The following is a 13,899-nucleotide window of genomic DNA, read 5'->3' on the forward strand; positions in this document are numbered from 1 at the left end:
GCAGTGAGGGGCGGTGTGGGACGGGCGGTGCAGTGAGGGCGGTGTAGTGAGGGCGGTGTGGGACGGGCGGTGCGGTGAGGGGCGGTGTGGGACGGGCGGTGCAGTGAGGGGCGGTGTGGGACGGGCGGTGCAGTGAGGGCGGTGTAGTGAGGGCGGTGTAGTGAGGGCGGTGTGGGACGGGCGGTGCAGTGAGGGGCGGTGTGGGACGGGCGGTGCAGTGAGGGCGGTGTAGTGAGGGCGGTGTGGGACGGGCGGTGCAGTGAGGGGCGGTGTGGGACGGGCGGTGAGGGGCGGTGTGGGACGGGCGGTGCGGTGAAGGGCGGTGTGGGACGGGCGGTGCAGTGAGGGGCGGTGTGGGACGGGCGGTGAGGGGCGGTGTGGGACGGGCGGTGCAGTGAGGGGCGGTGTGGGACGGGCGGTGCGCGGGGCGCTGAGGGGCGGCGCGGGGCGGTGTGGGACGCGGAGCGCGCGAAGATGGCGGCGGGCAGGCGCGCCCCGCGCACCGGGCTGTTGGAGCTGCGCGGCCCCAGCGGGCAATGGCTCCGCGTCCTGCTCACCCTGGCCGAGGACGTGCTGGGGGTCAGCCCTGCGGACGGCCCCGGGCCCGGCCCCGAGGCCCCGGCGGCGCAGCTGAACGGCGGCGAGCCGGGCTCCTCCGCGCCCGAGGCGCTCGCCAACATCAGGCGCACCGTGCGCGTCGTCAAGCAGGACGTGGGGGGACTCGGCATCAGCATCAAAGGTGAGGCCGGGCCCGGGGGTCCCGGGGCGGCGGGGGCAGACGGGCATCGGCACCGGGACTTGTTGCTGCTGCCGTCCCGCGGCTCGCTCGGAGCGGAGCCCGCAGGTAGCGGGGCTGGGGTCGGGGTCCTCACAGCCCCCAGCCCCAGCTCGGCAGTGGGAGGGGGATACGTGGCAGTGACGGGACCCGAACCATTGCTAGCCCAGGGAAAGAGCGATGATTTGGGGTGCGGAGTGACCGGCCAGTGGCTGCCCGCCGTGCCCCGGCCGGGCTGAGGGACCCCCGGGTTTGGGAGCCGGAGGGGCCACCCCTGTCCCCCGCACCCACGGGTAGGGTGCTGTGTCACGGGGCACCCGGTTACACCAAAGTTGCCCTTTGGGCCGGCGTGTCCTTGTCCCACCGTGTTCCTTAGTTGGGAAGTGCCCCTTTAAAACTGTCAGCAGAAGGGAGGGAGCGATGTAAAGCCCCTGGAGATCTGCCGGCGCTGGGTGCGGTGTTAAAGCAGCGCGCTCGGGTTTGGAGATGTGTGCTCCCGGGAAGCCTCCCTGTTCAATGTCTGTTTTCCCTCCCGAGCTGTCCTGCTCCTTTAGTGACTCGTCTGAACTTCAGGCTGGAAACTTCTTAGGGCAGTGATGGCGTTCCTGCCTTTCTGCCTGCCTTTGATTTTCACGCGGTTTCGAGCGTGTTGGGAGCTGTGAAAGCAGGACGAAAAGGGCAGCGGGGACACAGGGACAGGGCTGTCACGGAGCGTGGCTGTGAGAGGCAGCGGCTCGGCCGCCCCGGGGGCACTGACAGGGCAGCTCTCGCCTCCTGACGTGGCTTCTCCTTCCAGCTCAGAGGGGACACGGACGCAGCCTCCGGCTCCCTCTGGAAGCGGGGAGGTTTTGCAATGTGAATGAGCGGGTGCTGGAACTGGATCGGCACTGCTGGCCGTGTCTGCACGGTGCCCCAGCGTGCCAGCCCTTTTTTTGGGAAGCACAAACCCCCTTTCGTAACCGCCCCTTGGCTGCCAAGTTATTGCTTGCTCTGTGGCTCTCCCAGGAAAGGAGAAACTTCCCTTGGTTCAGTTAAAACTTTACTTTTCCAGTGACGTACGTGGAAAAGAAATAGTTGCCATCAAAACTGGGCAGTGGAAGGTGCTGTGGAGGGTGGGGCAGCCTTGGTAGGGCAGGGCATCATTCCTCATGTCACTGTTCATGGGCCAGCCGTGTTTCACTCAGGGACGCGGTGCCACCCGGGGGATGAGTGTCCTGTCACAGGACGTGGCTTGGGGCTGGCAGGACAGCGGGGAGCCAAGCGGGAGCCGGGCTGGCGGAGGTTTTTAGCTCCGGCAGGGCTCTCGGCACTGGCAGCCGGGCGAGGAGCCGCACGGAGCAGCCCCCGCCGGGGCCTCTGACAGCTGATAACCGGAGCCCTCGCTGGCTTGGCAGCGGCTGAGCGAGGAAATGCCTGTGGCACCGGCTGGGAGCAGCCCGGGGCGGGCAGTGACAGCGGGCTGCGCTCAGCATCTCCCTCTGGGATGAGGATTATCTCTTGGAGACTCCTCGGGACAGGCTGTCCCGGGGCACGGCGGGCACTGCTGATCCCCGGCTGCCGCGGGCAGTGGCTGCCGCATCCCTGAGCCCTGGCACGGAGGCAGCTCGGATCTCCCTGCGGGTTCAAGAGTCGATGTGCAAATTGATCTCCTGAAGCCGGCGGCAGTTTGAATAGCATTCTTTTAGTCAGGACAGCGGGGAGCAGCCGGTAAACAGGGCTGCTGTGTGGACAGGAACGTGCAGGCAGATCGGTTCACCTCTCCCTGCCTCTTTGGCCTCTCCAAAAACATTCAGCTGTCTTATGTGTTGAGATCATGAAGTCCTGGGAGCCAGGATAGTTGCTCAGCACACATGATTAATAATGCAAATAACGATACACTTCCCTGCCAAAACTGATGGGGAGATGGCCAGGTTATGTGTTCTCTCTGTGAATAATCTGTGACCAATCTGAGTGCTTTTGGAGCAATCACTTCATCAGCTGTACAGCCTCCTGGTACTTTGGCTGTGCTATGGTTGGTACAGGTGTCCTGTGGGTATCTGGGGGAGTGGGCAGTGGGCTGACCTGGCACTGAGTGCCAGCAGAAAGGCTCAGCCTTGCTGGGACCATCTGCTACCAGAGCATCCCCCTCCCCACGCACTCCTACAGCCACAACCTCTCCCTGTCTCTTGCGTTTCAAGGTGGCCGAGAGAATAAAATGCCCATCTTGATCTCCAAGATCTTCAAGGGGCTGGCAGCTGACCAGACGGAGGCGCTGTTCGTGGGGGACGCCATCCTCGCCGTCAATGGCACCGACCTGTCCGAGGCCACCCACGACGAGGCCGTGCAGGCCTTGAAGAAAACGGGCAAGGAGGTGATCCTGGAAGGTAGGAGACAAGGCTGTGATGGGGACAGAAGGGTTCTCCTTCCTCTTCTGGGATGACACAGGGGTGGCATATCATCTGCAGCTGCATTTGCATACTCTTTCAAATGGAAAACAACATATGCAGAGTAATTTGTCTGCTCATCCGGAGAGCTGGAGGTAACTGCTGGGATCTCCCTGTCTCCTTCCTGAGTGTGTGCCAGTGCTCCATGCCCAGAGGCTCTGTCTCCCTCTGTGGGACCTCAGGCAGGCAGCAGTGGGAGGTGTGGGACAAGTTTCTGGGATTTGGGATTCTTTCATTGCACGGCATCACCCCCACGTCTGCAATTCCCGGGGCAAGAGAAAATATTTTCTGCTTTTTTCGTGGTTTTAATTTAAAGCCACATCCCTGGCTGGTGTAGGTTTATGCCAGTGGGGAGGGCTCACTCCTGCTGAGCACCTTGGGGTTTGCAGGGCCTGCTCAGGAGCCACCCATCCAGGGGATGCTGCCCATGCAGGGGATCCCTGGGAGCTGAGGCCACAGACATCCCAGGGATGCAGCCTTCACCACCCTGGAGCAGGCTGGTCCCTGGCAATGGGCTCCCTCTCAGTACCAGGCAGATGGTCCCTGCTGTCTCCCAGCCCTGAGGGGGCTGCACACTGTAGGAGCCCCTCAAGCCCTGCTTGAGGACTGGGTGAGGGTTGATGGGTTGGGAGCATGGCAGTCCTGAGGGAGAGACCCCATTCTTCTCTGGCTACCCTTCACCTCACATCTGCCCATGTTTGCCCACCTCTGCCAGCTTGGCCAGGCTGGGATGGGCATTCCAGATGTGTCCCTCAGGAAAGGAGCCTTCCCCTCCCCTCACTTCCAACCAGTCCCTGGGGTCACCCTGTTCAACAGGGGGGTCCTGGCACCAGAGTCCCTTCCCAGGTCCCAGAGTGAGGTTTGATTTGGGGCAGTGCTCGGGGCTGTCCCTGAGCAAAGCAGTTCTGTGTGCTGTGCTGTCAGTAACCACCATGGCTCCAGCTTTCCTGTGCCTTCCCCAGATTGCCTCAGCTCCAGATTTTCATTTTTAGCTTTGCTCAGCCCTTTCTGCTGTGGGTTCCTCCTCTCCTGGGAGCCTGAGGACCACGGTTCAGCTGGAGGAATGTGCTGCTCTGCACAGCTGCTGGGAGCAGATAGGGTTGGTGGTGGGGTGGTTTTGTTGTTTTTTTCTGACCAAAGAAAAATACAAGAGCTTCTTTCTTTGTGAGTCTGTGAAATTCCTGCCTGGAGCTGCTGCTCTTGGACCACCCTCCCTCCATTATTTTCTCTTGATCCTTTGGTGTGGGTTTCCCTTCTGCCAGAGCTCCTGCCAGAGGTGGAGAGGAGCTGCCCTTTCTGGAGAGAAGAATTTCTCTCTCTGGACCCCTCCTCCTCCTCCTCCATCCCCTGGGATCCAGGTCCCCCTCCTGGGAGGCAGTTTCAGGCAGAGCCTTTGCTGCAGCTTGCTGAGCTCAGGTATGACCTGCTGGGCTTCTTAATTAATTCAAACTCCCAGCAGGTCCCCTTGGGAGGAGACTGAGACTGTGCTGGCTCCCACTGCAGCACTCTGGAGCTCTGGGATGAGTTTGGATCTGATGTTGTTGGGTCCAGCCAGAGCAGGGAGGGGATCTCTGCTGCTCATCTGATCACTGATTAACGTGGTACATCTCCATCCCCTCCCTGTTTTTGGGTTTGCTGGCACAGTGCAGCTCTGCCATGGGGGTGGTGGGGCTGCCACTGTGCCATGCTCAGGCTGTCACTGCCCTGTGGAGGTGGTGGCCCTGCCTTGTACCTGCCACCCCTGTGGCTCTCCAGGAGTGGCTTCCAAACCCCCTGCCCCAGGGAGGGGTGGCAGGGCTGAAGGGCAGGGGGTGGCCTAAAGTGCATGAAGGGTGTTAAACTGGGATGTTCTCTGCTTGGAGAAGGCAGGGCTTAAAAAAGAGCAGCCTAACATTACTTAGACACTTTCTGCCCCCCACATGCTGCCAGGTGTGACTCCAGCTTTCCTTATGGTGCTCTGAGTGCTAAACCAGAGTGTTTGGCACAGCCAGTGTCTGTTCACTCCGTGCTGCTCCTGGCTGCAGTCATTCCTGGAGTCTGGAGTTTTTGGGGTGGTTTGCAGGTGGCATTGCAGCAGGTAACAAAACTGGGGGAGCTGGCACCTCCTCAGAGGGCAGTGGGCTGGGCTGAGGCTCCCCAGAGTGGCAGAGCTGGGAGCTGATGTGTTTTAATGTGAGCATCAGCAGTGGCTCCCTGTGCCACATTTCACCCTGGGCTGCTCAGCTTGGCCTCAGGCTCCTGGGTGTCATTGCTGCCCAGGCGTGAGGACATGCAGATACCTCTCCCTGTGTCCTGCCAAGATTTTTATTGAATGTGCCAAACTACTCTCTTGGTATTTACAGGAGGAGTTGGACTGTATTTATATTACATTGTTATTTCAGGGAGAGTCTCTCTCCCTTGCCTTATTTTTCCCTTGTTTTTTTTTCCTTATTTTCATTGCTTGGAATCCAGAGACTCTCCATGGCAGGGGGAGGGCTGATAAACATCCTTCCAGCTGCCCTGGGAAGGACTCTGGGGTCAGGAGGAGCTTTCCTGGTGAGGCCCCTGTGCTGTATTGTCACGGGGGAAGAACTGGGAGCAGTGGGGAGGAGGAGTTGGGGTAGCTGTGGGGGTCTCACATCCATGACTTATTTGCCACAGGGGTGCTCCTGGGGCTGGCTCTGCTTTTTAGGATTTGCTGAGCCAAGTAATTGCTTGGAAGTTTGAAATTCAGAAAAATGGGTGCTGGGAGAGAGTGGGGCTGGGGATTCTCCAGAGTGCTGGTTGCCATATCTGTGGGAAGGAAGGCTTTGGATCTGCCCTGGGGATGATGCCAGGAGGTGATGGGGCACATGTGCCACCTCCACACCTCGCTGCTCTGAAGCTTTGCTTTCCCTGGGGAGTTTGCTGGGTTTGTTTCTCCTCCCTGGAAACACGGAGGGCTGTCCCATGATCTCCCTGCTGACACTGCAGCACAGGGGAATGTTTAGCAAAGGGCTGGGGCATGGAATGTGGCACTGAGTGCTGGGATGGGATCCTGGAGCAGCAGGGACAGCAGCAGCCTCACCCTGCAGCATCCCATGGCATCTTCCACCCTGGGGTAGAGGGACTTGAGTTGGGGCAGCTGGGACAGGAGCTGCTCGTGTTCATGCTGGGAGCCAGGGACAGGGCATGGTCCCAGGGTGGGGTGCTGGGGACTGTGCTGGCCCTTCTGGAAGCACATCAGAGCATTGGGCTGGAGCTGGCAGGTCGTTTCAGGGTGTGTGTTTGGGGTGTGTGTTTGCTCAGCCCCCCAGTTGAACATGCCAATTTTGGCTCATTAATCCTCAGGCAGAGAGGGACCAGCTGGAGGTGGGATTAGCATCTCTGTAGGGCCAGCACTCAGTCTCCAGGAGCTCTCTGGAACATTTCCTGATGTGAAGGCCTTGCTGAGCTGTGTAGATGCTGCTGGGAAGATTTTGGCAGGAGAAACAGCAGCACCATCCAACTCCTGACCAGAAATGGTGTCTGGAACCTCTTCTTTGAATCCACACTGTGATCTCCAGGTGAAGCAGAGCGTGCTGGTGACCCAAGCAGTGAGAGGGTGTTCCTGCCCCTGCTCTGGGTGTCCATGTCTGTTTTCCTGCCTGCAGGAAGCATTGTGGCCCCTCAGTGAAGCTCTGTGGAGTCAGGCTTGGCTCTGAGCAGTGAGGATGTGTGGGACAGGTTGTGCTGACTCAGGATCCAGGGTGCCAGGAGTGTTTGGTTTGTGATTGTTCTCCATCCTTGTGAGGAATGGGCTGATGGAGAGGGAGAATTTCTACCCAAGAAATGAAACCACGGAATTTTGATGGTTCTGCTCCTTTCTGGCATGCTGGGGAGAAAAAAAAACCAGCTGGGACACAGAGGCAGACCTGGTTAAACAAGTCCCTGGTGCAGCTCACTGCAGGGTTCAGGACACATGGGGTGCTCCAGGGATTGGGAGCCCCTGTGCCACCACCTCCATAGGCACTGTCCTGGCATGGGATGGTGGCTGCACACCCAGAGACTTTTGCTGTTCCCTGTAACTCTGAAATAAAGTTTACATTGATGCAAAGCCCTGAGCACTTAAGGGTCCTGTTTGTCCCCTGTCCTCTGTTCTGGAGAGGATCAGTGGGACAGGCTCCCTCCCTGGAGAGGCCACGTGGGTCAGCCCAGCAGCCACCCAGGCCCGTGTGCCTGCTGTAGGTGACTTTAAATCACCAGCAGCCAGGCAGCATTGCTGCCCAGTGGTTTTTGGAGGGTGCAGGCTGCCAGGGAGCAGGTAGAAGCCCCAGCACTGCAAGGTTGTAATTAAAAAGAAAAAACAGTTCAAGAATTACAAGAAGTGATGAATGATGTGGTCTGAGTTGTTTGCTTTAATGAGGTGGAGGTAATTAATTAATCCATTCAATACCAACTGCAGTGAAGGGACTGGCAGAAGTTTAAGTCAGCCCACTGTGAAGCCAGTGCTGGGGTCACTGGAGGGGACAGCAGCTCCCATGGGATGGTGACCTGGCCTTGTCACAGCCTCCAGCACCTCCCAGCTCCCCTTGCTGGCTCAGGACTCCCCGTGCTTTGCGCCCAGCCTGAAAGCCTCCTTAAAGCCACGTAGCCGAGACATCAGAGCCTGCCTATTGCCTCACTCTCCGTGCCCTGTCCCGCACCGGGCACTGCTGCTGTCCTCGGCGGCTCCCTCGGGACGTGACCCCGCCACCGCCCCGCTAATGCCGGTGACGTCCCCCGCGTGCCCGGGGAGCCGGGGGCTGGCGCAGGGACGCCGCTCGGGTTTCAGCGGCTCAATGGCATCTTTCTGAACTCCAATTAGTTCCCAGGCACCGGCATAATGGCAGGTCCCCGCTGCCAAGATTAATGGCTCGGGTGAGACCCAGCGCGGCTCGGATGCCTGCGGGAACGTGGCTGTTTTTGTAACGGGAGGCGCGGGGCACGAGGCTGGTGGCCCCCGCCGCCGCCTCGGCCCCGGGGCCAGCGCGGGGTGACCCGGCCCGCGTGGCACAGCAGCGTGGCCATTTACAGCGGTCTGTACCCGCACAGCACCCGCGGGGCTCCACGCTGCTCCTGCCGGCCTCTCGGGATTTAGGGGTTTTAGGGAGCTCGTGGGATAGGAATGAAAGGGGAGAGCACAGAATGGGCCGAGTTGGAAGGGACCCACCAGGATCATGCAGTGCAAGCCCTGGCCCTGCGCAGACATCCCAACAATCTCACCCTGTGCATCCCCGACAGCATTGTTCAAACACTCCTGGAGCTCTGGCAGCCTTGGGGCTGTGACCTCGGGGGAAGATGGGTGGGAGATGACCCATCCTGTGGCCAGGTGAAGTTTGGGAGTGGGTGCATGCAGACTCTTTCCTGGTGGGAAAAGGATGTCCTGGCAGCACATCAGGCTGCTGTGGCCTGGCTGCAGCGATGGAGCTGTGCCCATCCAGCCACCTACAAGGGTTGGCCGCAAAGCCAAGCTCGTGTCCCCATCCTGCCACCCACTCTGCTGGCTTGGACCCGGTGTGGAAGCAGCCAGGGTGGCCGAGGACGTGGCTGCAGGCACGTGTCTGTTCCCTGGTGTTTTCCTAAGGGCCTCCAGAGGGAAACCCTTCCCTGGAGGCAGTAGCTGGTCCCTCACTGCCCTGGGGCAGGACCAGGACTGGCATCCCACCTGCTCAGCTGGAGTTTTTCAGCCAGCATTGCCAAACTCATTTTCAGGATGTGGCTGTGGGGCCCCATCAATTTGTGGTGCCTTTCATCTCCCCTTTTCCCCAAACCTCTGGAGCCGGCTGCCATCCCAGCGTGGCTCTGAGGGCTCTGGCTCTGGAGCCAGGCTCAGTGGGGACTGGTTTCTTGTCCCTGCTTTGAGGCTCATGGGGCAGGGCTTGCTCTGCTCTCCAGGGCTTATGCTGGGGCCAAGCCAGGGTATTTGAGCACTGTTCCTCAGCTGGCAGCAGGACTGGCTGTACCAGCACAGTTTGGACTGTGTAATTTCGGCCTGGGACTCTTTCCCATTCCCCACCCCTGGCTGTGTGTGCTGCCCCAGGGAACTGCTCAGGCCTGGATCTGTGAACTGATCTGGGTTAAAGGCAAGGAAAAAGGGGGGAAAGGCCATTTTTATGCCTCTTGCAGAGCTCCCCAGGCTGGGATTATGGGGCTGAGGTACTGTGAGGGTTCCAGGTGTCATGTGAGGGTGAGCAGGCCCTGGCACAGGGTGCCCAGAGAAGCTGTGGCTGCCCCTGGATCCCTGGCAGTGCCCAAGGACAGGGACAGGGCTTGGAGCACCCTGGGACACTGGAAAGTGGATGGATTGAGATGGGCTTTAAGTCCCCTTCCAACCCAGACTATGCTGTGGTTCTGTGATAAGCAATGTTCCTCTGTTCCTAAAGCAATTGCTCTTATCACCGAGGCCACAACCTCCCAGAATTGTCCCTACCAGCAGGACCCTTACCATTCCTGGGGCTGGTGTACAAATCCTCCATCCTCCCTAGAGCCACACAATGCTCCATCCCCCTGCCCCATGCAGGAAAGCCCCACTGACATCTGCACACATCTTCTCCTTATGCCCTACAAGCTCTGACATGAATGTGCCAGCGTGAAGGTCCCTTTAATGCTGCTTGAAATTCCCAGTAAATGGAACGAGGGGGTTGGAATGGGATGAACTTTAAGGTTCCTTCCAACCCAAAGCATTCTGTGTCACTCCCTGTGTGACCTTGGCCACCAGTGCCACCTGCAGCAGGATGGGTGGCAGCTCTGGGGTGCTAATGGAGGGGTCGGTGGGGGTTTCAGCAGGGTGGGACGAGGCTGCCCTGGCCTGGGCCGTGTCCTCAGCGGTGCTGCCTCTCTTCCAGTGAAATACATGAAGGAGATCTCGCCCTACTTCAAGAACTCCTCCGCGGGGGCGACAGTCAGCTGGGACCCGTCTCCTGCCGCCCAGCAGAAGCGATCATCCCCGCTGCTGCCCCCTCGGGAGCTCCGGGAGAGCCGCAGCGTCCCTCTGAAGATGTGCTACGTGTCCCGCAAGTGCCTCCCCACCGACCCGGAGCACAGGTCAGTGCCGGGGCGGGCGGTGCCACCGCGGTGCCCGGGGAGCCGGGGGCGGGCAGGGGCTCACCGGGGCCGTGTCCCTGCAGGTACCTGGAGGTGTGCTCGGCCGACGGGCGCGTCGCCCTCTTCCTGCGGGCCAAGGATGAGGCCACGGCGCAGTCGTGGCTCGGCGCCATCCAGGCCAACGCGGCCGCGCTGCTGCCGCGGGTGAAGGAGGAGCTGCGGGCACAGCTGGCGGGGGCCGGCACGGTGGCCGGACGGGACGTCAAGCACGTGGGCTGGCTGACCGAGCAGGTACCTCCCGTCCCCCGCCACCCCGTGCCACCGTGCTGCGGTGGCCCTGACCCGGTCCCTTTGCAGCTCCCCAGCGCCGGCACCAGGAACCTCCTGGCCGTGCTCACAGAGAAGGAGCTGCTGCTGTACGGGAGCCTGCCGCAGAGCCGGGACGCGCTGGGCAAGCCCACGCACAGCTACCCCCTCATCGCCACCAGGTAGGGGCCACCAGCTCAGGGCCCTCCTGCTCTGCTCAAGGATAGGGTGGTGGCAGTCCCTGGGGGCAGCGCTGGCAGGCAGGGCAGAACCCAGGGCTGGTGTCAGACCCACAAAGTGGTGACAGTGTCCAAGGGTTGGTGACAGTGTCCAGGGGCAGTGTCAGGGCAATGGTAACAGTGGCGGTGACAGTGTCCAGGGGTGGTGCCAGGGCAGTGGGCACAGTGGCGGTGACAGTGTCCGGGGTGGTGTCAGGGCAGCGGGCACAGTGGTGCTGCGTTGCGGGGATGGGGCGGGTTTTCGGGGCGGGTTTTGAGGGAGGGATGCGGGGCAGGGTTGGGGCGGGGTTTCAGGCTGTAGGGCGTGGGCTCGGGGCGGGGTTTTGGGGCGGGGGCGGCTCCGGGGGCGGCTCCAGAGCGGGAACTGCGGAGCCTCATCCGCGGGACTGCAGCGCCCCCTGGCGGCCCCGGTGCGCGGCCGCCGCGGAGCGGAGCGGGGTGAGGCGATGGGGCCGCGCGGGATGCGGGGCAGTGCTGGGGCTGTGCTGGGACCGTGCAGGGTGCAGGGTAATGCTGGGGCTGTGCGGGGTGCGGGGCAATGCTGGGGCTGTGCGGGATGCGGGGCAATGCTGGGGCTGTGCTGGGACTGTGCGGGGTGCGGGGCAATGCTGGGGCTGTGCCGGGACTGTGCGGGATGGGGGGCAATGCTGGGGCTGTGCAGGATGCGGGGCAATGCTGGGGCTGTGCTGGGACCGTGCGGGGTGCGGGGCAATGCTGGGGCTGTGCGGGATGCGGGGCAATGCTGGGGCTGTGCTGGGACTGTGCGGGATGGGGGGCAGTGCTGGGGCTGTGCAGGATGCGGGGCAATGCTGGGGCTGTGCTGGGACCGTGCGGGGTGCGGGGCAATGCTGGGGCTGTGCCGGGACCATGTGGGATGTTTTGCCGGGGCTCTGCGGGATGCGAAGCAGGTCTTGAGCCGTGTGAGGAGCGGTGCTGAGGTGCGGTGCTGAGGCGGTGCGGGGCTGATGGGCAGTGCTGGGATGTTCGGTGTGTGGGCAGTGCAGGGTGCGGTGCTGTGTTGGCGCTGGGATGTTGCGGTGCAGGGTGCAGCGCTGGGGCGGTCCAGCACTGGCTCGGTGCGGGGTGAGCTGCGGGATGCGGTGCTGAGCGCTGGCCGTGCCGCAGGCTGGTGCACTCGGGGCCGGCCAAGGGCTCGGCGCTGTACGAAGCCGAGCGCTCCTTCGCGCTGCGCGCCGGCGGCCGCCTGGGCGTGCAGACCCATCTCTTCAGCCTGGAGAGCCCCCGGGAGCTCGCCCTCTGGACGCGCCTGCTGGTGGACGGCACCCACGGCGCCGCAGAGCTGGCCCAGGAGGTCTCGGCAGGTCAGCGGGGGCCCGGGGGGGCCGGGGGGTGCGGCGGGACCCCCGGCTCACCCCTGTCCCGTCCTTGTCCCCAGCGTGCACGTGGAAGGGGCAGGACTGCACCCTGACCGTCCACATCGACAAGGGCTTCACCATCTCCACCAGCGAGCCCGGGCTCAGCAGGACCATCCTGCTCCAGCAGCCCTTCGAGAAGCTGCAGATGTCCTCGGATGATGGCACCAAGATGCTCTACCTGGACTTTGGTGGACCTGAGGGAGAGATTGTGAGTTGGCTTTGCCTTCAGCAGCCCCACCCACAGAGCACCCACCCTGCTCGTGGCACCCATCCTGCCTGGCACAGGGGTGACCCATGGCCTGCCCACCCCAGCCGGGGGGCACAGCCCTTCCAGGGCCCCAGTAAAGCTGTGGTGGGTTTGGGGAGCTCTGGATGGTACCTGCCTGAAAGCTGGCTGCTGCAGGAACAGCCCTCTCCATTACAAACATCCCTCCTTTCCTGTTTTGCAGCAATTGGACCTTCACTCCTGCCCCAAGACCATCGTCTTCATCATCCACTCCTTCCTGTCGGCCAAGGTGACCCGGCTGGGGCTGCTGGCGTGACGAGGGAGCCCAGCAGCGGCCGGAGCAGCCCAGGCCCCTGGCCCATCTATGCACCTCCCTCCTGGCCAAACCCAGCCCCAAGGCATCCCAAGGAGACTGCAGCCCCATGGGATCAGTCACCCCACCAAGGAAAAGCCCCATCCAGCCAGGAAAACCCCTCTCGGGGCGTTTGGGGGCAGCTGTGGGGTGAAACCCCCCTTGGATGGCAGCACCAGGACTTCTCCGGTGCCTTCCTCCCCTCCTGCCTTGGTGGCTGGAGAAGGCCATTGGGAGCCCACCAGTGGACAGGTGGCCATCACCCCAGTGCCTTGAGAGATGATATTTTCTGTACAAAGAACCCATTTGTATCCATGTTTTATATTTATATTGCCCACTTGCAAATGCTGATGTGGCAGCTCTTCCACACGTGGGTTGGACCCCTGGGAGAATCCCCAGGTCCTGCAGCACAAGGACCCCTGAGTCTTTTTTCCTCAAGGGCTGGAGGCCAAACCAGCTCTAAAGTGCTTAAGGGACAGGAACTGCAAGATCAGCTGTATTTGCCAAATTTTTCCATATTGTATGGAATGATAGGAGCCACTTTTCTCTGTTGGAGTTGGACGGTTCGTTTGGTTTTGTGCACTCTGGGGTCACTTTATTTCTCGGTTTGGGGGGGAGGGATGTCAGGTGGCTGCTGCCCAATGACTTCTTTTATGAACCAAAAGATTCTGCATGGAAATGCCTTTTTTGGGGGTTTAAATAAACTTTGCAGATCACAACCAGCAGGAGCCAAGATCTGTCTCCTAGTTTCACTTGGAGAAGTTGAAAATCAGTTTGTGGGTGGTGCCTGGGCTGAGCCTTGGGGTGTTTTCCACCAGGGGAAGGAAGGGATTTGCCTGGTGGTGCTGGGGACACCGTGAGGGGTTCAGGTGGGAACAGAACATCTTTAAGGTGCCCAGCACTGTGCTGGGAGTGGCAGAGAAGGACATGCTGATGCCAGCACCAGCTTTGGTGATATCAGGTGGGTTTGGATTCCCTGCACTTTAGGATGCTCACAGGATCCTCCAAACTCAAGAAAGTTATGTTTTGTTTTTTATATTTATGCAGTGAGAGCAGCTGCCTGGCTGAGCAGCAGCAGAGGCATGGAAAGTTGCTGGGACCACAGGAAAGGGCTTTTTGCATCACTGCAGTGCCAAATTTTGGGCTAACCTACTCCTTTTGGACTGGCCCTGTCCATGG

At 61.0% G+C, this 13,899-nt stretch overlaps 1 protein-coding gene across 1 annotated transcript; it reads left to right on the top strand.

The window, feature by feature from the left end:
- The first annotated feature begins 474 nt into the window (after positions 1 to 474).
- SNTA1 (syntrophin alpha 1) lies at positions 475 to 13,453 on the top strand. Its single transcript, XM_063172163.1, has 8 exons — positions 475 to 739; positions 2,953 to 3,138; positions 10,023 to 10,221; positions 10,305 to 10,512; positions 10,579 to 10,709; positions 11,892 to 12,088; positions 12,163 to 12,350; positions 12,592 to 13,453. Exons 1-8 carry the CDS (start codon positions 475 to 477, stop codon positions 12,682 to 12,684), a joined length of 1,467 nt encoding a protein of 488 aa, XP_063028233.1. The 3' UTR covers positions 12,685 to 13,453.
- Positions 13,454 to 13,899: the final 446 nt, after the last annotated feature.

This window comes from Melospiza melodia, chromosome 19 (assembly GCF_035770615.1).
Source record: "Melospiza melodia melodia isolate bMelMel2 chromosome 19, bMelMel2.pri, whole genome shotgun sequence".
Classification (NCBI taxonomy): domain Eukaryota; kingdom Metazoa; phylum Chordata; class Aves; order Passeriformes; family Passerellidae; genus Melospiza; species Melospiza melodia.